Below are 27,442 nucleotides of genomic sequence, written 5' to 3'. Positions count from 1 at the left end.
AATCTTGAACATTTTAAATTTCCTCAATGTCAGCTTTAAAATTGTGTGATTCCTCAGTAGCCATTTCTTTTGTCTTGATGTTCAGCTGTAATCCTGCTCTGGTGCTTTCTCCTTTAACCTTCATCAGTAGTCGTTTCAAGTCTTCACTATTTTCTGCCAGTAAAGTGGTGTCAGCTGCATATCTCAAATTGTTAATGTTCCTTCCACCAATTTTCAGTGCACCTTCTTCTAGATCTATTCCAGCTTTCCTTATGATATACTCTGCATGGAAGTTGAACTGGTAGGGAGATAATATGTATCCTTGTCTGACACTCTTGCCAACTGGAAACCATTCTGTTTCCCCATATTCTGTCCTGACAGTAGCCTCTTGTCCAGAGTAAAGGTTGCACATCAAAATGATCAAATGTTGTGGCACCCCCATTTCTTTTAAGACTCTCCATAGTTTTTCATGAGCCACACAGTCAAACACAGGCTGACTTTCTTTGGAAATCTCCTGGTATGTTCATCTACGGTCTTCCTGTGTCCCACATAGGACTGCACACATGCAGGCCTGCCAATTCCAGAGATTTCCAAAGCTCAATAATGCCAGGGGGCGCTCTCACCTCTCGCATACATGCACAGCCGTCTTCCTGCCGAAATGGCCAGTTAAGAGGCGGAGCGCCCCCCCCCCCACATACCCTCAGTTTCTCTTTCGCCGCTGGTAGTTGAGGTTTCCAGCTCTTCTATAGTCGCGATGTCAGAAACAGCTCTTTTCAACCATTGTGAAACCTGCAATCGAAAGATGACAAGGTCAGATGGCCACTCTAGCTGCTTGTACTGCCTAGGGGAAACCCATAACACCCAGGTGTTCAAGCACTGCCACTCCTTTACATCTAAGGCTAGGGCAGAACGGGCGGGTCGCCTACAGGCCTCACTCTGGAAGCGTATGATGGCGGCTACAAACTCACCGGCAACGGCACCATCATCTGCCTCATCTGGTTCTGCCTCTCGACCTGCCCCTGGATCGACGAGCTCGAAGACTCCGTGCTCCCATCCTTCGCCGAGTCAGTCGGAACCGAGACCTACAGACTTGCTTGTTACTGCGACACGGAGCTCATCGGAACCAGCCATCCACGATCAGAGACCGTCGGTTCCGAAGACCACTTGGAGCCAGCCACCCTCGACTTTGGTTTCCATCTCAGCTTCTCCTTGAGAAACTCCTGATCCTAAGATTCCTCGGAGCCGAACACATTCGGTTCCAAGGACTACCCCGACTTCATCTCAGGAGGCTCCCTCTTCGGTTCCAAGACCTTCAGATCCAACCTCGTCATCGAAGCCATCGGAGTCCACCCTGGAGAAGAAGCAAAAGAAGTGTAAACATTCTTTGAAGTACGATAAGGCTGTGCTAGAAAGCTTGATTTCCGCTTCTCCCTCAGTTCCACCAGAGACGGTCGGTTCCGACCCTCCAGAGAAGAGGCATAGAGGTTCCGGAGACCGTATCTTGCCTCGGAGTCTCCTTCAGGGAGTGAGCCAGGATGAGGATGTGATTTTGATTGATAAGCCTCCCACTCCAGGTCAACTTCATACGAGTTGGGGTCTCCTAGGTCAACTGGGAGTCGAGGGGGCCGTTCCAGACATCGTTATAGCCCCTGTTCATACAGAAGCCGGTCAGAGCACCAGTTCAGTGATGATCCAGCAATCTCCTATCATCATAGAGAGGCCTCCTCCTTTTCTGACAGCCAATATAGGAGATAGGAGAGACTCTAGGTCTCCCTCTCTGCGGGCCTATTCCTATGATGGATCGAGGTGAACACCGCACCCATCTGACGTAGAGTTCTCCAGAAGCCGTGCTCGATACAGTACTTCTCCCGTCTGAATCTCTGGAAAGAGAGATTGGCCGTTTGGAGGATGCATCACCCACTGATGATTTCAGGGCGTATAATGAACTCTTCCAGCGTATGGCCAAATCACTGGAGATAGAGGTGACATCTACTGAATCCAAATTTACAGACAAAATTTTACAGCATATTTACTCACGCTCCACACCCAGTCGCCTTCCCTCTGATTGATGGCTTTGTTGACCTCTGGAAGGGATTGAATTTGAAGCCTGCATCTGCACCAGCTACTAACTGGAAAGTAGAGAATCTCTACCATATGAAAGATGATGCCTATCCGTTCCTCTCAGCTCACCCATCTTCATTGATGACGGAGGAAACTCAAGCAAGACCCAAACAGGCTATATCAGCTCCTGCAGATAGAGACAGCAAGAAAATCAATACAATGGGCAGAAAATTTTACACCTCAGCTGCATTTGGCATAAAGGTAGCAAATTATGCGGCGATGATGGCTGCATATCAGCTTCTTTTATGGAAGAAAGTGTCGACCTTCATCCCTGAGCTTCCTGAGGATCAGATCTTCCTCAGAGTTATACAAGAAGGATTCGGTTTCGTTTTCCCGGCCATGTCAGACGCTCCTCTCCGCAGGTCCGGGAGGAAACGTCTGAGCAGCCTGACCGGGCGGTTGACCCGCGAGGGTTAACCCCCAGGACTCCTAGTGAGGGAGTGAGGGTCCGGGGCGCCGCGGGAAGAACCCCCGGAATGCAATGCAGGGGGTAAATTGCCCGTTTGCCCCATCGGAGGCCGGCAGACTTGCGCAGCACATCACGTGCAGCCGGGACACAGAGAACGGCAAAGAGCAGAACTAGGCGAAAGCCTGTAAGTAAGCGAATCCCTTCTGTATTACAAGCGTACGTGAAGGATTGGTGGGATCTGAAGCTAAGAAGGCTCGGGTTTCTTCCCCCTCACTGAGTTTCAGAATTTGGTCGGCAGTTCCCCCCCCCTAAAATGGAGACGAAAAAGCAGAGTCCCGCTTTGGGCAAGTCAATCTCGGCTGCCCTGCAGGGTAAAGGGGAATCTCTCAAGGACTTGGTGAAGCGGTCGGTGACTGAAGCCATAAAGCCCTTTGTTGACAAGCTAAATGAAACAGATCAAAGGGTCAGCTTAATTGAAAGCGAAGTGAAAACCATTAAGGAAACAGCGGGGGGGGGCAGAGAAGTCTGCTCGGGAAAATGCATTACTCGTGAGGGCAACAAACAAAGAATTAAAGCTGGTGGAGAACCAGCTGATCGGGCTACAAGTGGAACGAGCACAGACAATTTTGCGTCTCCAGAACATGAAAGAGGAGGAAAATGAGAATTTGTGGGATCTGGTCTCGGAACTTTTGGCGACACCCACGAGGGCAACTAAAGAAGAGTTAAAAAGCGCCATTTTGGAAGTCCGTCGGGCTTCTTCAAAATATGCAACAAAGCGTCAGCTGCCTCGCGAGATCATCATTGACTTCTCATCTAAGAGGATTCGGGACACTATCCTATATAATACATACAATGTGGATCTGGACTTTCTGGGTAATAAGGTTAAGATATTGAAGGACGTTCCATTTTTAGCTCGGAAAAGAAGATTTAAATACAAAGGGTTTGTGGCTCTTTGGAGGAAACGTGAAATAAAGTTCAAATGGTTATTTCCGGAAGGTATTTGGTTTAATTACAAAGATCAAGCTTACAAGATAATATCAGAAGATCAACTAAGGGACTTTGAGGGTCAGCATCCAGAGTTCCAGCAGGATTTGCAGCAAGAAGAGAAGGGTTCCAAGTCTGAAGGGGGAGGGGAGGAAGTAACGAGCGCAGCGACTGCAGCTGTTCAGAGAGAACTGCGTCCGAGGCCCGGGGGGGGGGGGAGGAAGACCTAATCTTGATTATAATTTGTATTTTGCAAGGTCTACCAACCGCCTTTCCCGCCATCAGATCAACGCCAGCAGGAATATGGCAGACACCTCTGCTAGATCGTTACTCTCTGCAGTGGTCCTGTGCTGCTACACGTGGCTACAAACAACAGCGCTTCCGACTGAAACTAGGAATAGGGTGGAGGACCTCCCTTTTGAAGGGACTATGCTGTTTTCTGAAAAAATGGACAAATACCTCTCCAAAAAGAGTACGGATTGTCTGACTGCCTGTTCGTAAGGGGTCCTCCATCAATCTCAACAACAGTCATCAAGACCATATTACAGGTCTTTCCAGCGAGGCCGACAACGACGGTACCAGTCGTACCATGGGTACGCCTACCAACCTCGCAGGAATTACCAGAGCCCACAGCCATTGTTTAACAGACGAAGGCAAGGTCAACAAAATAAGCCTGGCCCTCAACAGCAACAGGCTAAGGAACAGTCCCAGATACACAAACAATTTTGACAATTAAAGGGCCCTGACCCGATTTTCAGAGTCAGGTTGAGTGCATACTGGAGTGAATGGTGTTCTGTTTCTTCTGATGTTTGGGTTATGTCGATAGTTCAGTTGAGTTTCTGGAATTACCATATTTACGACTCCCTGTTTTTACTTCCGAACCTCCACAAGCTGAGATCTTGGCAGAACTTTCTGCCCTATTAGATAGAAGAAGTCTCAACTGGATCCTCCTAGTTGGGTTTTTACTCTAACCTGTTTATGGTTGAGAAAAAGGATGGAGGTCTGAGACCCATTCTAGACCTCAGGAACCTGAATAAACTGATTCGGGTTCGTAAATTTAAAATGGTCACCTTACAAATGGTTTTAACTTTGTTACCCTTATATTCCTGGTTTGCAGTTCTAAATTTGAAAGACGCTTACTTTCATATTTCAATTTTTTCTGAACATAAAAAGTTCTTACGTTTCACGTATGCCCAATGTGTTTTCCAGTACAGGGTATTACCTTTTGGGTTGGCTACTGCCCCGAGAGTGTTTACTAAATGTATGGCAGTAGTTGTAGCTCATTTGAGAATCCAAGGATGTTGCATATTTCCATATTTGGATGATTGGCTACTTGTAGGCGCTTCGGCAGTAGATGTCAATAGACAAGTTTCCCTCACCCTATTGCTTTGCCTCTGGTTGGGTCTCTTTATTAATCAAAAATCAAAACTGACCCCTGTTAGATCCCTCCAATTCATTGGGGTAGTCCTGGATGGTATCAGGAATGCGGGTTTCTTACCCAGCAAAAGAGCCTCTAAGATCAAGGCTCTCATTACCAAACTGAAAAGGTGTCATTTCCAGTCTGATCGGTTCATTCAGAGTTTACTGGGTTGTATGGCCTCTACTACAGTGGTGGTACCATTGGCTAGACTATTTATGAGGCCTTTGTAAATGTGGTTCAATTCAGTCTTTTCTCCTGAACGTGATTCTCAGAGAAGATTACTTTCAGTCCCTAGGAGGGTGGTGAGCTCCTTAGAGTGGTGGCTACATGATTCTAATCTACTCAAGGGGGTTGAGTTCAGGTACAAACAGCCTCACCTATCTGTCACTACTGATGCCTCGCTGTTGGGTTGGGACGCTCATTGTGAGGGGTCATATGCCCACGGTGTGTGGACCGATTCAGAGCACAAAGAGCATATTAACCTTCTTGAGTTAAGGGCGGTATTGCGGTATTATATGCACTGATCTCCTTTTCAGATGCCATACGGAACAAGTCCGTCCAGATCCTAATGGACAATACGACGGCAATGTTCTGTATAAATAAACAGGGTGGCACAGCATCTGTGACTTTGTGCACCGAGGCAGTAAAACTTTGGACATGGGCCATAGAACACTCGGTATGGCTACAGGCGGTGCACATCCCCGGGGTGGAGAATTCGATGGCAGACCATCTAAGCAGACTCCACAGGGACAATCACGAATGGTCCCTCCAGTACAAGTACCTGCTCCCGGTATTCTCCAGGTGGGGATTCCCAGACTTAGATCTTTTCACGTCAGAGGAGAATCACAAGACTCCTGCTTATTGCTCCAGAGGAGGGGTAGGTCTAAAGTCTCATGGGGATGCATTTCAACTCGAGTGGTCAGGACACCGCTTTTACGCATTTCCTCCATTCCCATTGCTGGCCAAAGTTCTCAGCAAAATACAGAGGGACAGAACATCTGTCATCTTGATAGCCCCGTTGTGGCCGCAACAGCCGTGGTTCCACTCCCTCCTGCAGTTACAGACTCAGTCGTGCAGTCTCCCGATGGCTCCAGATCTCTTGGCTTGGAGGGGGGACCTCCACCACAACATCAAGAAACTCAGACTGACAGCTTGGCTGATCAGACAGGACTTTCCTTCTCCACAGCAGTGACTCATGTGTTACAAAATGCTAGACGACTGTCCACCAGGCAGTCCTATGCGTTATAAGTGGGACAAATTTACTGTTTGGTGCAAACAGAGGGGTTTGGACCATTTCCTTTCCTCCCTTCTGTTTGATTTCCCATAAAAACTCAAGAATCTCAAGTAAGCTAACAGTTCTGTAAAAGTGTACCTAGCAGCTATTTCTGCCTTTCACCCTCCTGTATATCGGAAATCGGTATTCTTCCATTGTACGGCTAAATTGTTTTTGAAGGGGTTAAATAATCTATTTCCCCCTGTAAAGGCCATTGTTCCACAATGGTCCCTACCCTTGGTTTTGACCCGATTGATGTCTAAACCTTTTGAACCACAGGCTACCTGCCCCCTACGTTTTCTGTCCATGAAGGTTGCTTTTCTGGTAGCCGTCACTTCAGCAAGAAGGGTGGGGGAATTAGCAGCGTTATCCTGTGAACCCCCTTATTTAAAAATCCCCAATGAAAAAGTAATTCTTAGGACTAAGGTCGAATTTTTACCGAAGGTAGTATCTAGTTTTCACCTTTCGCAAGAATTAGCTTTACCTGTTTTCTTCCGTATACAAACCTCGGAGGCAGAGAAAGCCCTCCATTCTTTGGATGTTCGTAGGGCGATTCTCTTTTATTTGGACAGAGTGAAGCCTTTCAGAATAGATTCCAACTTATTTTTGTGTTTTGCGGGACATAAGAAGGGTAGGAAAGCAATTTCCCAGACTCGATGGGTAGTCCACACAATATTGACATGTTATAATGCTGCTAACCTACCTTGTCCTTTGGAGGTGCATGCCCACTCTACCAGGTCCCAAACATCGTCAGCGGCTCTTCTGAAAGGTGTCCTTCTTCACAACATCTGCAGAGCAGCGACGTGAGCCTCAGCTGATATATTTGTGAATCACTACGTGCTGGATATCCTAGACAGAAAGGAGACAGCGGTGGGCACAGCAGTTCTGTTTCTGTGACAAGTCTGCAACACCTCCACCCAGGTATTAAGCTTTGTAATCTTCCCATGTGGGACTGCACAGGAAGACCGTAGATGAAAAACAGTGTTTCACTTACTTGTAACTGTTGTTCATCTAGGTCTTCCGTGCAGGCACACATGCCCTCCCTCCTTCCCTGCTAACTCTCTTGGTACCTTGCTGTAGGGTGGCGAAAGAGGACTGAGGGTATGTGGGGGGCGCTCCGCCTCTTAAGGGGCTGTTTCCGCAAGAAGACAGCTGTGCATGCGCGCTGAGAGGCAAGAACGTCCCCTGGCGTTATTGAGCTTTGGAAATCTCCAGAATCGGCAGGCCTCCGCATGCACAGTCCCATGTGTACCTGCACGGAAGACCTAGATGAACAACAGTTACAAGTAAGTGAAACACTGTTTTTCCATTAGCTATCGTAAATTTGCTAACGATTGCGTCCATCTTATATCCATTTTATACCAATTCTCCCTCTTGTTATCCTTTTGTCTCATCTACTGTAGCGTTCTTTACTTTCTCCACAACTCTTTTTTTTTTTACACAGTTCTTTTTAATGTAGGATGTGAGCATTTTACTTTTTTTCCCCCTTTTTTAAATTTTTTTTATTGGAATTAGAAATATTTTGTCATTTATAACAATCAAATTACTTTAATATTCCAGTTCTAACCCCCTCCCTTCCCCCCCCCCGTTTGTTGACTTCCAACAGTTTTCCAACCCTTTGTCTATTCTTCCCCTACTCATTTCAACTTATTTTGTCAATTAAACATATACTTTCACACTCTTCTAAGCTAGTCTATTATAACACAGTGCTAAGTCAATTTCCCTTCACTTATCAACTAACTAATACATTCCTGGCATGTTATTCAATAGTAATAATACTGGTAATATTCTCAATATCCTGTACTCTAACTTATTCATTCTAATGTCATCAATATGGGACAAACAATTTATCCCTCCCTATACATAACTTGAGTACTCATAAGTGATGAATACATTTATAAGTCAACTAATTTAACTTATACTCTATATGTTACTCTTTACTTCCTCTTATATCTCTTATCTTTATAACATAAAGTCAATCAATTTGACTCATATTCTACACATTTCTAAATATACCTATAAACACAATATACATTCGACATAAGTCAATCAATTTGACCCATGTTCTGCACATTTCTAAATATCGCTATAACCAAAAATACCTTCAGCATAAGTCAATCAATTTAACCTATATTCTATATGCTACTTCTCATTCCCCCCCTTCTTGTATTCATGAATTTTAATTCTTTTAATTCTCAATTACACCCCTATCTGCCAGCAACATAATTAATTAATTAATTTCTATTCTTATATATCACATAATAACTATTACTTAATACTGTATAGAATAATCAAATAGAATAATTGCTTAGTAATTCTTCTTTAACTCTCCTCCCCCCGGTATAGTCACTTCTCTCTTCTTTTGTTTTTCTTCAATAATTTTCAAACTGCCACAGTTCTCCTCCCACCTCCCATTTTTTCACCAAATATTGTTTCAGCTTCTCCCAGTCTGTGTTAAACTGTCCTGGATCAAGGTCTCTTAGTTTTCTTGTCAGTTTATCCATCTCCGCCATGTACAGCCATTTGTGAATCCAGTCCTCGATAGTTGGCACTTCTTGTACTTTCCACTTTTGCGCATACAAAAGTCTAGCCGCTGCTGTCATGTAAAAAAGCAATGTCCTATGTTGTGCTGGAATATCTTCCATTCCCAAGTTCAGTAGCAGGAGTTCTGGGTTCTTATTAACTTGAAACTGTAAAATCTCACTTATTACTCTTATTATTTCCCCCCCAGTACTGCCTGACTACCTCACAAGTCCACCACATATGGTACAAAGATCCTTCATGCTTTTTACATTTCCAGCATTTATTAGACGTGTTCACATTCCCTAGCGCAATTTTCTTTGGTGTCAGGTACCAACGATAGATCATTTTATAGACATTCTCTTTAATGTTAGTGCATGTCGTAATCTTCAAAGTATTTTTCCACAAATATTCCCACGCCTCCATTGTTATTTCTTTATTAACATTTATAGCCCACTTCACCATTTGCACCTTAACTACCTCTTCTTCAGTATACCATTTTAACAACACTTTATAGACCTTTGAAATTTCCTTTTTGTCTTCTTGTAAAATTGCTTCCTCCAAGTTCGAGTTCTCCATTCTTATCCCTCCCTTGGCACAATCCGATTTATAAAGGTCTCTGAGTTGTCTATATTGAAACCAGTCATAATTTGGAGACAACTCTTCTTGCGTCTTTATTCTTAATTTAGAAAATTCTATTTGTGTTATCTCCTTATACGTTAAACACTGTTGTTCATTATCAACAGTTCTCGGATCTATCGCTTCATAAGGAACCACCCAGGAGGGAATTCCTTCTTGTAGGTAATCTCTGTACTTTTTCCATATTGTGAAGAGGCTTCTCCGAATGTAATGGTGTAAAAACATAGAGTCCGCTTTTACTTTATCATACCATAAGTATGCATGCCATCCAAATATTTTTTTTGTATCCCTCTAAGGCCAGCAATTTGCGATTTTTAAGCATCATCCAGTCCTTCAGCCAAACCAAGCAGATTGCCTCATAGTAAAGTCTTAGGTTGGGCAGTTGCATTCCGCCTCTCTCTTTCGCGTCCTGTAACACTTTCATTTTCACTCGAGGCTTTTTGCCTGCCCAAGCAAAGTCCGATATCTTTCTCTGCCATTTCTCAAACTGCTTGGAATCCCGAATAACTGGTATTGTCTGTAACAAAAACATCACTCTTGGCAGCACATTCATCTTGACTGCTGCAATTCTTCCCAACCATGACAAGTTCAATCTATTCCATTTAATCAAGTCTCGCTCTATTTGAGTCCACAATTTCTCATAATTGTTCTTGAATAGATCTATATTCTTTGCAGTCAGTTCAATTCCCAAATATTTCACCTTATTTGTTACTTCACAGTCTGTTATTTCCATAAGTTGCTGTTGTTTTTGTTTAGTCATATTTTTACACAGTATCTTTGACTTCTTTTTGTTTACAAAAAAACCTGCCAAATCTCCAAATTCTGTGATTTTTTCTATTACCCTTGGCATGTTTTCAATTGGATCGATGTGAGCATTTTACTGATGGGAATCTTCTATCATTTTAAAGTGGTGGCAATATCTATCTGGATTTTCCCCCCCTTTTAACAAAGTTAACCCAAGATAAGGGGTTTCAGTTCCTAAGAGGTGCAGACACAGTTGGCTGATTACAAGATGTTGGTTTTACAGAAGTATAAACCAATGTTGATGCTTTTAAAAACAAAAAAAGACTTTAGTTTCCACAGTCAGATTTTCTGTGTTTGTGTGAAAACCATTTTACATATATGAAGTCCGTTATTTTGAAGTAATGACCGCAATGTAAATAAAAAAGATTTTTAAAACACAATTTAATTTTAAAATGTCCAGCTCCAAAAATGAAAAATTTATGGAAAGACATTAAAGTGGTGATTGAACCAGCTCAGTTGTAAAGCCTAAGAAGAGCTCCCGTGTACACATTTGGGCATTGTACAACCTTTGGCTGCTATAGAAAAGACCTGCAACAGAAAAAAAAGCCAGCTGAAACCATAAGTTTCTATTAGATCTCCTTTAGGGTTGGTTACTTAGGCAAAACTTCAACTTCCTTAGTTGAAGGCATGTAGATGCAGTTTCCTGAGGTCAGGGATGAGAGTGAACTCCACATAACATTGACTGGAACACCTCCAGCCAAACTGCATTTCTGAGTCTTGGTCTTGGGACTTCTCCAAGAGTCAATTCCCATTCAGCAGCTGTATACTGGCTGAAGCAGCAGAGGAGAAGTGTCAGACAGGTATAGAAAAGCCTTCAGAGCATGCCCTTTGAGTCTACAAATCTCCCCACTCTCAAACAAATCTCATTACACCCAAACCCTTCTTTTTCTTTGCCTATCCCTCATTATTCATTCACAATCAAAAATTTATTTCCACAGAGACACATTTTTAATCTTTTCATCTGTTTTTCCACTTCCCCCATTTTTCTTCTTTAGTTCATGTGTGTGTGTATCCGTGTGCAGACTCCTTAATTGGAACAGCAGCTCTCCTATTGCTAGATGTTTTACCTTTGGCTGCTGGGTAAACTTACTCAGTGATACTCATTGGAGGATGGGCTCAAATGTCAGAAATGGTGACCTCTAAGTAGGCTTGGGCCCTTGCCACCTGTCAGTCAGTATTTAGGAAGAAGTAGTGAAGAAGTGGTGGGAGAACACGTTAGAACAGAGTTCTCCCTCTCACTGGCACATCAAAGTCTCTGCCGAGCCCTCCTGTCAGGTTTTTTGGGGGGAAGGGGAGGCTACATCTCATTACTGTGGTAGGTTGAAATTAGTGCTTGGCATCAAATAGCTTTACATTGTGCCCAAAGGTGGTATGTTTGAGGAATCCCTCACTTATTTTGTGTACTCATCCTTGTTGATTGTATTTTATCCTTTGTGTGGAATTGAGGCTTTCTACAGTCCGGCCCTGTTCTTTAACCTCTTCTGTTAGCTGAATCCCCACATTGCCGTAAAGCAAAGAGGAACTGAAATACTGAGACTGCTTCATCTCTGCCATTAGTTGTCATTGCCCTTAGCCAGACTATATAAGATGGTTATATAGGACACACATCGTCCTTTTTTTAAAATCAGTCATTCTCTGTTGAATTCATCGCTGAATAGTAATATCCTGCTAAAAGATAAAGTACCCTTAAAGGGGTTTAGTTGCCTACTGATGCCTATGAATTATTCTAAAGAGCACTTACCTCTTCATCATTAGTAACTGCTGCTGTAGAGACAGCAGAAGAAGCTTTAGCTACCTGCACAATGCACATCTCACTTATGTGTCATACCCATTAATTTAATGGACTGCAAAGACAAGCTAACAGCACAGTCTTGTGGTCTTCTGTGCAATGGGGTGCTAATGCAGTGTTTCATGTTCAGTGTTGAATTTGTGCAAATAATCCAGGAGGTTGTGCTAGTACAGCACTGCCACATACTCTTCTCTAATTCCACAGATGCCACTCTAATGACACCTATAGTGAATCATACGCAAGGCTTCTACTCAGCAGTTGTGGCCTCAGCTCAGTATTTGCGATCTATTACCCACAAAACTGGGCTGATTCACATTTTACTTTTGCTGCATAGTCTGGTTGCTTTTCACATGAACTTAATGTGATCTCTTCCAATGCCAGCACTCAAACACCTGAGAAGTTCTGCTTTACTGTGGTAATTGTGTATTCCATGACAAATATAGTATTGTCATATGTAAGGGAGAATTGATTTGTGAGGGGAGGATGCTCAAACCATCTTGCCTAAATTGATCTTCTCTTGTCAATTCTACTCCCAGACCATTTTTCCACCTCTGCAAAGATAACAGGCTTATTTTGAACCTGAACATAGGACAGAAAACATGTGTATTATTCCACTGTAAAGGGTTTAAGTACCTCTTTCCTAACAACCAATTCTCTTCTGCCAGTGTTTCTTCTCTTCCCACCACATCACCTTAACTTTATAAGTCAAACTTGGGATTTGGAAATCTGTGTTTGGCTCATAACATTTCATTTACCTGCTATGATGATATTTTTAATCTGTAGTTTGGTTGGTTGGTTGATTTGGCATTTTTGTTATTGTTAACATTGTTTTAAATTGCTGTTCTGTGCTTTGGGAATATAATAGAAAAGTGAAGTGTATATGTTTTATATAAATATAAATAGTTCTGAAATACCAACTATCTGTATGCCACAGGATAAGTATTAGTAAAGCAATAGCCCTTGACAAGTACTCAAAAGGATTGTTGATAACATGAATTTACTAATAAAACATCTGTTTGTTTCATCCCATAACTGATATATGCTGTTAATTCCTCTCTTGAAACTTGAATTACAAACTGCAGTCTCAATGCTGTTGTTTTTATGGTGTAGAATGGAATTTCTTATGCTTCATCATTATGATTCTCCTTGAGCTCAAGAAATTATGTTTGAGTCTCTTCAAAATTAATTAACAACCAACCAAAGCTGCTGGCATATGCATTTGTCTTAGGGCAGGTAAAAAGCAGTAGATGAAATACCATCTTTTTTTACAGTTTATTCATGCATACATGCTTCCAAACTTTAAAGAAAATGTGCATGTGTCTGTCCATGAATAAACTTGTGTAATACTGGCATAATCAGCAAAACTGATCCAAAGGCCCTGTGGATCATAGAAAAACCCAAAACATAAACTCATACATAAGAATTGTATCAAAACTGGTGTTTTTTCCCTGTGTAAAAATCTAAATAAAAACTAGTTGGCTCAATATCACAACAGATTCAATAATAACCAGTTACTAAGAGGAACATAACTGCAGATTTGCCTGGAACCTTCTATCATTAATGATCATGGAGGACCCCCCTCCCCCATAAAAAGAATTTAGGTACCATTGAACTAGAAGTGCATTTTCAAACCTTTCCACATTAATCTATCCCTCAACAATGTCCTGTACATCTGATGTGGGAATTGTCATGTATTTCAGGCTTTGTTTGCTATATATTTTCGTTTGCCAGGGTGCCAGTCTCATCTAATGAGCCTAGCTGTTTGCCCTTTTTAAATGAGGGCGCTGTCTAGAATATGTCTCACTTTCATCTGAAGCTCAGAGAGATGCCTTGGTAGGGACAGGTCTATACGCTGCTCTGTTGGGTGCTGTCTGCTGATGTAGATACACACCTACTAGAGCATTTTCCACACTGCTAAATATGCCATGTAAATTAGTTATGCTTAGTTTCAGAAAGATTTCATCTCTGTGCTTGGCTTTATGCTTGTTTTCCGAATTTCTGCTACCATATCCTACTGTATCTCTTTCACTGAATGCCCTAACAGTTGTTCATTATTGTACTTTGCTCAGTGAATGTCCTAGTTGTTGATTATATTTTATTTTCACTTGCACTGTGTAATACTCCTTGGATCTCAGTGAGAAAGGCAGGCTAATAATAACAACATCAACAATAGCAATAATAATAGCAGCTCTTCATGTGGCAAGTCAACTGGTGAGTCAGGCTAGAACCAGGGAGACCTGGGTTAAAATACTAACAACAACAACAATAATAATACACTTTGTAAACCACTCTGAGTGGGTGTTAAGTTGTCCTGAATGCCAGTATATAAATCAAATATCATTAGTAGTCAGGGCTTTTTTTCAGGGGGAACACGGGGGAAGAGAGTTCCAGCACCTCTTGAAAATACTCGGCAATAGTGCTTGAAAATAATAAGATTTCAAAGAATCCCGTGTGTTTCTTCCTCATTTCCCTCTTCAGAGTTCTGCCACCTCTTTTCCCAGAAAAAAAACCCTGTTAGCAGTATGTCCTGAACCTCACTTTCTCTCAGCTTCATGTTGTGAGGTTAAAAGGACTGGGGTACAAAGCCATGGACACCACTCTGAATTCCTTGGAAGAAATATGGGATAAAAAAACCCAACTTAATCCGTTTTAATAGGTTAAACTATCTTTTAGAGAAGATTTTCACAGTGTCTGCCATTACCAGTTAGCTGATAAAGAACTAAATTTCCAGGGAAATACAGGGTTCTTTTGAAACTTAGCATGAAAACTAGTGTTCTAGAGCATCAAGCATGATCTGGAGAGTGTTAAATCTATCAGTGTAGGGCTACTTCTTTTAGTATTCCAGAAGTAAGCAAAATGGCATAAAAAGAAAACCAGCTGTGTACTTGCTGATGAAACTAGAATCTTGTCATTTAAAAAAACAGAAGATTTCTTTTGGGCCATAAAAACCATTCTCTACTGTTCAAAACAGTATAGAGGTATTTTTAATGTAAGAAATCCTTTTCTATGCAAAGCTGCATTTTCTTTCAAAATGGAATGCAGTAATTTTCTTCAGATTAGGAAATTTGGAGAGAGCTACTTGAGTGCTCAAAATACTTTCAGCCACCAGGGATATTCTTTTGTGTCAGGCCAAGCACTTACAGCAGCACTCATCACAATGACTAGCATCTTTCTTTACTAGAAATAAGTGGCTTTTTTCCTAAGATGGCACAGACCTACACACCACAGTGCCTACAGGATCTTAAATCTTCCAGCTACTTTTTACCCACTCTTCTTTTATTAGCACAAAGCTTACCATGCCTTCAAGACATCTTTGGCAATTTTTGTGTGCCAAAAATATCCCATTTTTGTTGTTTTTTTGTCTTTGTTACTCTTTGCAGTTTCTCTATCAAGAAAACTGTTGCTGTACTTTGCAAGGGCTAAACTGTCAATAGCAGACTGCAGGAAAAAAGCTGTGCTGTGCCTGTAAACATGCAAAAAACCAAGTAGCGGAACAGTCTTGTGCGATAATGCACATTGCGCCAGGGTCCAAGATGCCTGGGGATTCTTGGCATCCATCCCAGACAGCTTTTTTGTTCAGCCTGGGTGTTCTTCCTATGTTCCCTTTCTCTTTATTCATTTCTCAGCAGGAGAGCATGATATTGAGTCTTTGTGAAAGGAGTGATACCATCAAGTGTATATGTCATTTATAAAGAGACAGACTTTAACCTTGGCCCAAAAGTCGCCTGTCAGTCACACACACAGTTCTTCAGTGTAGTTTGTTTATCACCTCTGTTTGCCGGATGGATATGCTTTTTAAAGCTAATAGCAAAGTTGGAATCTTAAAATTTACAGTGAAACGCCAGGATATTTAGAGTAATCACAGTGAAAACAACAGTGATGCTAACAAACTGCTGCCTATCTTTCTTCCTTCCTGCCTATCTGCCTTTCCACTGTTAAAAGAGCTACCTTTCAAGACATTTAAGTTTGTTGGCATCTCCCATTTTTGTTTGAAATTTAGTTCTTTTTTCATTGCTTCACAGTTGGGGAATTCTGAACCTGTAAAGCGCTGTAGGAAATCGGCACTCTTCCAGTTGGCAGAGGTGAGGTACCCTTTTTGTCTCAAAAATGCGTGCTCTGTTAATTAGTATGGACTGCATAAAGTTGGTACCAGAAGTGTCTTCAGCAACATGGCATTGGAATAATTATTAAATTATTACATATAAGCACAGAATCATCCCAAAGAATAATCAGTTGTAATTTTTTCATATATAAACTAACTTGTAGGTAAAAAATGCAATAAGAAAAAAAACCCAAAGCACCAGCCACGTAAATAGTTTTTGTTATTAGTGACTGGAATGTCAGAGTGAGTTCCCCCAAATCTTTTTTTCCCCAAGGTATATGTTCAACACAAAGAGGGGGAGAGGAGGCATGATTTCTTTTTAACAAAAAAGGTCACAATTGATGGTTTATAACAGTCTTAACCTAGCAAGCAGGAAGTATTGCAGCCAAAATTAGATTATATAAATTGTAGATGCATTCCAGAGAAAGTTAAATGTGGTTGAGAGATAATAGGAAAATCAAGGTATCTGTACTGCAACAACATATTTTCAGTAGTGTTTGAAATGTTTTATTCATAAAAAACTAAAAGCATGAAGTAGCTCTTGGATTAACTCATACTCTGATAAACCTATGCATTATATAAGCAATAGTATTACACAGCAGTTTTCGAAATCAAGATGGCTAGTTTATGTTAAATAATCACAATGTTAAATAAGTGCTCTGTTTTTCACTTTGCAACTCCCTTTGAAGTGCAAATGAGCAAATCAAAGCTAACTATAATACACAGCTAAACAGAAGTACACATGTTGTTCCAGAGGTGTAAATTGACACAGCTCCTTTAACTTGAAGTTAGACGATCAGTGAAGATATATCAGTTTACAGCCAATAAAACCTTTGTCCTATATTTTAGCAGTCTCCTTAGTGATGGCCTAGTTCAGTAATGTTTACCCCAGAAACTGAATGCCACACTTGAAAGCACTTCTCTGGTACTCTCTAGGAACACATTCATGTACATAATATTTATTTATATAATATTTTTCTGTTTGCATACCAAGCACTTATTCTTTCAAATGTTAATTGTAGAATTTAAATGTTTCCTTTGACATTTTGTGTTGTGCATAAAGGCACAATTTTATCTGTGACATTATGATATTATCTCCCTTCATCCCTGACTTTTCTTTGTTTCTACTTTAGATTTCATCAAGTACATCCCATTCAGGTCCTTCTGAATTAACAAAGCAGTGTGGGACATCAGCATTGTTTCAGTTGGCAGAGGTAGTATTAAAATCCTGGGGCTTAATTACTACTGATACATTTGGAGAAGAGAAGCTAAATGATGCTGGTTGCCAAGGTCTGGAAGGCAGAGCAGTAGTACAGTCATAATTAACATTGTTGTTTATAGAAGCATAAATTATCACTTTGGTTGAAAGAGTCAAGATTTACCTTGTCTAACCATTAAGAATGCAGTCTTAGGACCAAGCCCCACAGTTAAGAACTCCCAACTTCCAGATTCAAAGGGACCCATAACTATAAGAATAACTCTTTTTTTAAAAAAAAAAAAGCCATTTTACAGCATTCCATCATACTCTCAAGAGGCACAGAATCTATGATGCTGGTGTTCTAGATCAGGCTTTATACTCAAGTAACAAAGTGAACACATCCTCAAGGGTTCCTTAAAGTATACAAACCCATACTTTCAAACATTTTCACTTAACTAGAAATTTTGACTCTTGGAAACTAACATTCTTATAGTTTGAGTACTGTGAATTATTAAATTATCCCCTAGCAATGTTATTGGGAGGCAGTTATACAACAAATGAGTAATAAATGCACATTTATTGTGTTATAAGCTGATAAACAGAAAAAAAGCCTTAGGGAGCAGCCTTAAACAGGCCTAGGTAAAGGTAAAGGTGCAAGCACTGAGTCATTACTGACCCATGGGGGGATATCACATCACGACGTTTTCTTGGCAGATTTTTTACGGGGTGGTTTGCCACTGCCTTCCTCAGTCATCTACACTTTACCCCCAGGAAACTGGGTACTCATTTTACCAACCTCAGAAGGATGAAAGGCTGAGTCAACCTTGAGCCGGCTACTTGAACCCGGCTTCCTCCAGGATCAAACTCAGGTCATAAGTAGAGGTGGGCACAATCGGCATTACGATAGAAAAATACCCACGATAATGGCGTTCGCGCGATCGGGACCCGGCGGATTGGTGCCGTCCACGGCGACCAATCCAGCATTCGGGGGGGGGGGCTTCATCGGGGCTTGATTCGGGCCATCGGGATCTGATCGGGGATGCAGACAATCAGGTGCCAGTAATCTATTCCCGGGGCAACGGAGCCAGGGGAATGCCTGAGCTGTGTTTGCCCTCCTTCTCCCTCTGAGGCGGAGGACATCTTGGGTGATTCCCACCATCCAATCAGGGAGGCAGGAACTAACTTTCTTCCTCTTCCTGTCTAGCCTGTGGGACCACCCTCTCTCCAGTTCTTTCCTGCCTCCAGGGAGCGCAGTAGCTCTGGCAGATTGCTCTGCCATTTGACTTCACTTTCTTAACTAGATTTTTCTATTCAGACTTCCTCTTTCCACTTTTGATTCTTCAGACTATTCTTCCCTCCATTTTCGCTATCCTGTTCTTTTACTTTTGCCTTTCTTCTGAGCGCCACGAAATTTAAGCCTATAGGCAATAGAGCTGACTGACTCCTATGGGAGCTTTATGGATGGCGAGGAGTGGAGCCTAATTACAGCAGCAATTACAGCGGGAAACGCCAAGTTATCCGGTACCGTCCTGCTTGCACAGCAGGAACGGAATCCCGACACCTTTCCGGCATCTGAGCCGTGTATAGTTTCTAAATGCTAAAAGAAGCAGTCGGGCTCTAAATTGATGGCGCAATCCTGCTCTGAAGCAGAGAAAAGCGCAAGGAAATGGCCTTGGAAGAGATGCAGGCCTCTATACAGCCCCATCTTCCACAGAGGGAGCTTGTTAAAACAGCGTGCCTCAGCCAGCCAGCTGAGAACAGCGCCACCTGCTGGAGCTCAATTTTGGCAGGAAACATCGCAATGTGCTTGCCAATCTCCAGGCAGGAGACACTCGGCTGAAACATAATCCAGACACCCAGAGCTCCAGCTGACAAGCCAGGAGGGCCATGTAAGTGTTCCCCCGAGCGTGTTATACCTTCAGAATTCCTGTCAGCAATTAGACTGACTATGAGGGAGGAAATCCTGTTACTTTGCCAGTCAGAAGCACCTTGGCCCTATAAAGATTCTAGGAATCTCCTCAGCCCTGGCACCATGTGAATGTGCCCATGCCAATCTCCTGGCTGGAGATTTTACAGCAGGCCTTTCCCCTTTGGATTTAGCCCTGCTTTTACTACAGGATCTAGCCCTGCCTTTCCCTGTCAGATGGGTAATGTATAAAAGGTGCAATTTTGCTGGTGTCTTTGAACCTTTTAACTCTTAAGACTAACCAGGAGGGAGAAAATAGTGGTGTGGTGTCTACCTCCTCCTCCCTCCATGAGTAAGGCTGTAGCTCTGTGGAAGAGCTTCTGCTTTGTATGCAAAGGATCCAGGTTTGTTCCCCATTAACTCCAGTTTAAAAGATTAGGTAGATGAGGGGAAAAACCTCTTCCTGAGATCCTGGTGTCCTGCTGCCATTCTGAGGAGATAACACTGACTGATGGTCTGAGTTGGAATAAGGCAATTTGTAATGTTTATCAGTCAGGGATCCCCACGGAGCAGGGGGATCACCCTCAGATAGAGTCTGTAATGAGAAGGAGAAGGATGAATTCCTTCAGATGTAGAAGAGGAGGAAATATCCCTACCAGAACAGTCAGCCCAGCTGTCTGAATCTGAGGTCTACCAGTATTTATTATCTAAGACATTCTCCGCCTTAGAGCGGTAGAAATTACCCTTGGGGGAGTAGGACCCTTAGACTGGGAATATCAAATCCAACCCAGGGAAACAAGAGTCTCTTCCACACTTGATCTTAGCCAAAAGGCCGAGAAGCGATTGAAAACAAGAGTCTCTTCCTAGTGAAGGTTACTCAGAAAAGGTCCTCCCATTTCCAGAATATTTGGGGAGAAGGTTCAAGGCTGAGTGGCCTAAACCATATGCCAATTAATAATCCCCAAACTTGGCCCCAAAACAAACTGTACTCACTACCTTTCTTTGTTATGAGTTGTTGCAGGTACCTGCGATGGAAACTCCAGTGGCTACACTTCAGTCATCTGGGCTCGGGTCAGAAGTTGGGTAAGGGTCAGTCAGATACCACTTAGACAAGAGGAGAGAGGCCATGCTAACAAGAGCTCACGAGGCCGGGGCCATGGCTATTAAGGCTACAGCTATTGTCTCAATTGCCTCGTGAGTGTCAGGAGTATGGATCTGGAAACTGATTCAACTCCTCCTGTACAACAATAGCTGCCCACATTGAAGGGCCAAACAGAAATGTAAAGGCCAATATCTTCAAGACAGACATCATCCTGGATACATTTACCTTTTTCTTCCTGGATTATGGTCCTGACAGCAGTAACAAGCCAGCACGCTTGATTAAGAGCATGGCCAGCAGATTCACACTCTAAAAATATCGTCCTGACTTACCTCTTTCAGAGAGACAAGCTATTTGGGGACGCCCTGGGAAAGATCTAGATTGAGACCTAGGACAGAAGAACGTGTTGCCAAAAAACACTCAATCTGAGAGGCAATCCATTGGCCCTCAGCCTTTTATTCACAACACACACTACTAAGGTCCAGACAAGATTCCAAATGGCCATCCTGGGATTAATCTAGGCAGTCCTTTAATAAGGGGGAGGGGTCCTTTCAAGACCCCACTTGTAGTATAATGGTTAAGTAACTGAACAGTGATGCAGCACTCTGCAGGTTCAAATCTCACTGCTGCCATAAACTTGCCACATGGCCTTGGATAAACCAGTCCTCTCAGTCCCAACTCTCCAGCTGTATTGTGGGGATAATGCTTACCTTGTCCCAAGATCAAACAGACAGTTCTCCACAGGTGGAAAGAGATCCAACCTTAACACCCGGATCTCTAAGACAGGACCTTCTAGCTGTCCCTGTGAGAGGCCAACAAATATTTACAGGTGTAAGAATCAGGTTAGGCATGTCTCCCTATCAATGACTTAGAAAGGTGAGCAATTTGTCTGGCCCTGCTCCAGTTCAGAGTTCTGTATGGACAAGATTGCAGACAAAACATATATAAACAAGCGGGGGGATTTAAGATCTCGAGGCGAAACAAGGTGGCAGCAAGGATACTTACCTGGGAGGATGGTCACCTAGCTGGATGGTCACACATCAAAGGCATATCCAATGCCTAGGCAGACTGGCTGAGAGGACAACAGGGGAATGGTCCCTTAAGAAACATAACATTGCACTTCGCAACACCTCATGGACCTGTGTGCGTCCCAACACAGCCATCAACTACCGGGGTACATGACAAGATTTGTTCTACCCACAAGCAGATCCCCTGATATTGCAGTGGCCATTAGGCCTCCTCTATGTATTACTACCCTTACCAATAACAGACCATGCCTTTCCACCCTCCAACAGATGGTGATATTTCCACCTCTCATCCTACTGACCTCTCCGGTCAAGTTACAGCAGGGACTAATTTGGCTCTCTCATTTAGACTTACTTTGCTTAACCATGTGGAAATAGAAAGGAACACCTTCCTAAGATGGGGATATTCCCGAGAGGTGGCCAACACTCTCCTAGCATTCAGAAAATAGTTTATGCTCAGAATTTACAACTCTTATTGGGAAGCCCTCACTCAGTAGACATTTTACACAGCCCTGATCAAACATCCATTTGAACAGGTCAAAGATGTTCCCCTGGGAAGGCTGAGAAGGAAGACTATCTTCCTTATTATGTTCGCGTCTGCCAGAAGATTTAATCAGACCTGAACTCTGTATCTTTCCCAATGGTAAGGTGATGCCTCGGACTGTCTTCCAAAAGCGTATTCCAAACTGCATAGTTTACAAGAGATAATGCTACCATATTTCTACCTCTACCCTAAGTAGACTAGGGAGAGACTCTTACACAACCTAGATGTCAGAAGGAGGCTCAAGGCCTATCTGCTCCAAACAGTGCAAATTAGAAAGTCAGTCTTACTGTTCTTAAATATATCTCCCCTCAATTTGGGGAAGAAAATGTCTTCAGCAGTGGTAGGTGCCAATAGCAAAACATACACTATCGAAACTCCTAAAAAACAAAACAAACCCCCCCCCTCTCTTCGTAGAGGTTCCTTGTGGAATACCACCTCACTCTTTGAGGAGTGCTACTACCAGTGCAGCATTACACAGGAACACTTCTGTAGAAGAAGTCTGCAAGGCAGCAACAAGGTTGTCTGTCTTGACCTTATTAAGATGCTACAAATCGAATCTATATGATTCAGCAGACACTGACTGTAGTAGAAAAGTACTGCAGTGTATGATCATGGACGAAGACCATATCCCACCCAGAAACTGGAAACTGCTTTGGGAGCACCCAAGATGTCCTCCGCCTCAGAGGGAGAACGGACCTTTGGACACTTACCATGAAGGGTCCTTCTCCTCTGAGGAAAGGAGGACATCTTGCTCTCCCCGGGTCTCCGTCCTTCTCTACCCTGCTGCCTCATTGTTATACCTCCTCCGGATTATGCTTTATTTACAGTACATGTTAATGCAGCAGGTGTTTTTTCTCTCAGTATTGACAGTTGCTGAATGATAAATTCAATGTTACTGCTTTGTGGAGTCACCTGAACTGAAGAGAGGGTGGTCCCACAGGCTAGACAGGAAGAGGAAGAAAGTTAGTTCCTGCCTCCCTGATTGGATGGTGGGAATCACCCAAGATGTCCTCCTTTCCTCAGAGGAGAAGGACCCTTCACGGTAAGTGTCCAAAGGTCCATTCTGTCGCCCTGGAAACCCGAATGGAAGCCCAGCTTTCCTTGATTAGCAAGGCTTCCTTCCAACCATGGAGCAGCAACGCACTCACCAGCTGGGGAGAAGAGACACAGGGGAGGGAGGGGGAAGGGGGTGTTCTGTAGCCATGGGCACTCCAAACGTTTTTTGCTTTTTTAAAAAACGGGGCTTTGTAGGAGGAATGGCTGTTTTTCTGTCTGTCACTCTCTGTTTTTAACCTGCTTTTAAAACACTGTATTTTGTGGGAAAACCTCATTCACTGGCTGCTTGCTTTTAAAATCGGGTGGGGAGGAATGGAGGATTCTGTCCCTTCTTTTTTTTAAAAGCTGGCTGAAACATGTTGACGGGGTGTCTCTCTCTCTCTGTTTGGAGAGGCAGGGACGGGTTAAAAACTCCCCCCCCCTGCTCTGTGTGTGTGTGGTGTGTGTGTGTGTGAACTTCCCCTCCCTGAGGGGAGGCGGCTCATCGCCGGGTTAAAAACTTTCCCCCCCTCTGCTCTAAGTGTGTGTGTGTGTGTGTGTGAGACAGTCCCCTCCCTAAGGGGAGGCGGCTCATCGCCGCTTCCCCGGGCCCGGCGGTCACCGCCACCACCCACCTTCCCAAATTGCTGGGAACAGCGGGGCACCCCTCCGCTTTGGCCTCCCCGATCCGATCCACGGATCGGAAACAGGCGATGATCGGTGTGGATCGGTGATTTGGGGTCGTTACCAGCGCCTATCCCCGATCAGCTTGATCGGTAATTTTTTTTGGATCGTGCCCACCCCTAGTCATAAGCAGAGCTTGGGCTGCAGTACTGCAACTTAACCACTGTGTGCCACGGGGCTCTACTTGGAAATAAATTCCATTGGGTCAAATAGGGGTTACTCCAAAGAACATGTTCATAGCATTAGACACTATGTACTGCTTTGTTCTCAAAAGGAGAAAAACAGCAGCACCAAGCCACAACCATTGTACACATTCATTGTAGAGACACCATACTTCATATCACCAGAAAAAATGAGAGTCGTGAAATAATTAAACATATTTTTAAAGAGATTTAAATTTGTGATACACTTTTGACTTTCCGAAGATAGAGTTTTGTCCAAAGCTTACTAAAAGACATGGGAATTTTCTCATACATTTCAGTGGGCTTTTGATTGTGCTGATACAGTTCAATAAAACAAACATTAACAACTAATTAAAGATCAAATTAGATATCATGCAGGAGATCCATGCAGGATTTTTCCAGGTTTTTTATAAAAAACAAGCAATTTGGACTGGGGATTTGACAGTTCTTCTGACTAGCACCCTTTCTTTGCCTGTTTTGTAGGGAGCTGATTTCAGTTGCCAAAATACCACTGCATTACAAAGGTTAAATCCTATCTCCTTGTGCACCGAGGTATCAAGTGCTTGCTGTTTTCCTTTAAAATAAACTGGCAAGTTCATACATAGATAATCCATCATTGTGTTTGATTTGGCTCAATCCTGCACACATTATGAAGAAATATGCCCAGCTACAATTTATTTATCACGTGTCTATCTCTTTCTTCTTTGAAATAAATCAAGATGATGTACAAGAAGATAATCCCATTGTATTCCGTTGTGTGCATAAGCTTACAGGCTGTTAGTTCCCATTGTCTTCAGTAGCACTGCCAAGATTAAAAAGACTACAGAATGCCAAACTATCTCAAGGAATGTTTTTCTATAATAGCTCATAAAATTCTTATGTAATACTGTCATTTATGCCTCAGTTATGAAAATTAGTTATGAAAATGGGATTAATTTTTTACACTTGTTTCAGATGTGCCTTGCATCAGAGGAAGTAAAAATACAGGAACCTGGAAAAGCAAAACTAGAAGCTTCCAAGATTATCAAAGCATTGGAAGCTACTGAGGAGATGAAAGATGAAGATCCAGAGAAGGCAAAAGTAAAAATTGAAAAATCTCAGAAAGCAAGGGCCCAAGAACTCGAAAAGACAAAGACTGGAGTGTTAGAGAAGGTGGCAAAATGTACTTACGTTGCAGGTGCTACTTTGGACAGTACAGCTTTAAGTGGACCTAATAACACAAAGGCAGAGGACCTTGCATGCCATTCCCAAGAGCTAACAATGGCCAGCATCAGCACCTTAGAATTAAGCAAACCCGAGAAGTTAAAAAAGAAGAAGAAGAAAAATAAGTTGGACCGGCAATCTCTTGAAAAATGTACCCCTAAGAAGGCTTGCAAAAAGAGGCAGTCTTCTGAGTCGGACATTGAGAGTGTAATTTACACCATCGAAGCAGTTGCAAAAGGGGACTGGGGTGCAGAGAGACTTCTAGAAGGTCCCCGCAAGAAGGTTCGCCCATCCTCAACTGTGAAGGGGAATTTCTTCAACATAAAGTCACCAAAGAAAAAAGTGAAGTCGAAAGAGAAAAGAGCTCTAAAGGAAAAATGCATAGAGACCACCAAAGAATCAAAGCCTCCTGATATTTTTGACATTACAGATAACAAGAACCTGCAGCATGAGGTACCTGAAAGCATAAAATTGGAACCTCTGACCCCAACAGAGGAGATGATACCACCCAGTTTGCCAGAGCAGGTCAAAATCGAGGACAGTGACTGTAGCAAAAAAACAGAGATCTGCGGCTCAAGAAAATCTGAAAGAGCTTGCAAAGGCGCTTTATACAAAACGCTGGTGTCAGAGGGCATGCTTACATCCCTGCGTGCCAATGTTGACAGAGGTATGCATTTTTTTATGTGATCCTCTCCAAGCCAAAAATAGTTACTAGAAAATGATACATTTTGAAGAAAACACCTATCATTTATTGATCTTGCCTGTGCTTTTACTGTTGAGAACTGATTGCTAGATATAGTTAGTTATTCACATCTATCTGATTTTAAAAGGCTTACACAGTAAACAGTTTCAGTAATGCAACAAGGCAGCTCAGGTGTGGGGATATTTTATTCAGTAGCATAATCACAGATTTTTGGTTTAGCAACTAAAGCTCCTTCATTACCCTTAAAAGATAGGGTAGAGATGTTGTGGACAGTAGACTTACCTTTCAGTGCTCTAGCTGCTTGAACCACTATTCATAGAGATTAAGCTGGTGAAAAGTCCTTAAGTGCAGTGGTTCCCAATCTCTTTAGTATGATGGTGACCCGCAAGTCCAAATTTACTTTGTATGGTGACCGATCCAGGGCTGGCTTAATAGATTGAGAAGGTATGGGGTGGGGGGTGCTGAATTGAAGAGATGCAGGAAGATGGCAAATGTTGGCAAAGAGGTGGGTGGCAAGTGGCTCAGTGCAGTATATCTCCCACATCAGGTAGAGGCCAGTGAAACACTGAATGGGGCTGGACAAGAGGTTGTATCATGTATGCCAGCATACCTGCCAATATTGTGTTATGTATCTTGTGCTGATCATAACGGTTTGCTAAGGTTCTATTCGGTATTTTGTATAAATCATCTTAGAGTGTGTAAACTGCTAACTTACAATGCATTGAGCCAGTGGGGGCTGTTATCTATTGCAAGTATTTACTTTCACTTCTGGAGCAAGTGTCCTTGGATGCAAGCTGCGGGCAGCGAGCAATGTTATCTTTTCTCAGAGACTGCAATGATTTCATTCTGTGTTCTGTCTAGCCTAAACTAATCAGTTCCCATGTAACTCTTTGGGGTTTTGCGCCAGAATGTCAACAGACCCAAAGGGCAGGAAGTTTCCCTGTGATTAGTAGTGTCCATTTTTGAATAGTCACTTCTGCCAATTGCTGCCTTTGCGTGAACACTCTGAACTGTATGGATCTCTAATAAAGTTGCTTCAACTGGAACACCTGCGTGTTAACTGTGGAGAACTTGAAGGGACCTAACTGCCAGGGACTGACAGGTTGGGCTGCTAAGAGCAGAGCTGAGACAGAACTTGTGCTCACACATGCCACTTTCCTCTCTTACTTTTCCATATGCTGAACAGCTCCCACCCGATCTCCAAACTTTTCCCCTCTTCTTCCACCTTCTATCATAAAGTTACTAGTTGCCAGACAGCTTCCCCCCCCTACATTATTGTTGCAAACGGGAAGGGCAAAGCAATGCGAAAAGCTAGGAAGGAAGGAGAGAAAGAGAAGGGTGCAAAGGGCAGGAGCCATCATTAGGGATAGCTGGCTTGCGGCCCACTTTCAGAGGCTTCACAATCGACTTTTGGGTCTCAACCCACAGTTTGGGAATCACTGTGGGATAGCTGTATACACAGTTTGCATTTCACACTCTGTATCTCACCACATCCCTTTTATATGATACAATTTTGTCATATGAGGAAGCTTTAGCTTCTACAGCAATAGAGTGTGCTTTAGGCCAATGGTTCTCAAAGTGGGGTCTTCCTGCAGTCCATGAAGGTACTTGTTGGGGGAAGGTCTGTAGAAAGTCAGTGAGAAAGAAGGGGTTTTCTGATTCATATAGAGAGATCATAACTTTAGTATAATGAATCAGCTCAGGAGGTTGTTTCAGTAAGAGATAGTATTATAGTATAGTGCAATGTTTGCTGTATATAGGGTTGCCAGCCTACAGGTAGGACCTAGAATTACAACTGATCTCAAGACTACGGAGATCAGTTT

The 27,442-nt window shown here is 42.7% G+C and overlaps 1 protein-coding gene across 2 annotated transcripts in view; it reads left to right on the top strand.

Moving 5' to 3' along the window:
- Positions 1 to 27,442, top strand: part of BBX (BBX high mobility group box domain containing) — a 205,500-nt gene that overhangs the window by 152,321 nt on the left and 25,737 nt on the right. For both annotated transcript variants that reach the window (XM_054973817.1, XM_054973816.1), the window contains 3 exons: positions 15,961 to 16,020; positions 17,174 to 17,254; positions 24,668 to 25,583. In XM_054973817.1, the coding sequence (XP_054829792.1) occupies positions 15,961 to 16,020; positions 17,174 to 17,254; positions 24,668 to 25,583 (1,057 nt within the window). The remainder of the gene's footprint in view (positions 1 to 15,960; positions 16,021 to 17,173; positions 17,255 to 24,667; positions 25,584 to 27,442) is intronic.

The sequence above is a fragment of the Eublepharis macularius genome, chromosome 3, assembly GCF_028583425.1.
Source record: "Eublepharis macularius isolate TG4126 chromosome 3, MPM_Emac_v1.0, whole genome shotgun sequence".
In the NCBI taxonomy this organism is placed as follows: domain Eukaryota; kingdom Metazoa; phylum Chordata; class Lepidosauria; order Squamata; family Eublepharidae; genus Eublepharis; species Eublepharis macularius.
The sequence above is the reverse complement of the archived record's forward strand: the minus strand, read 5'-3'. Positions and strand labels throughout refer to the sequence as shown.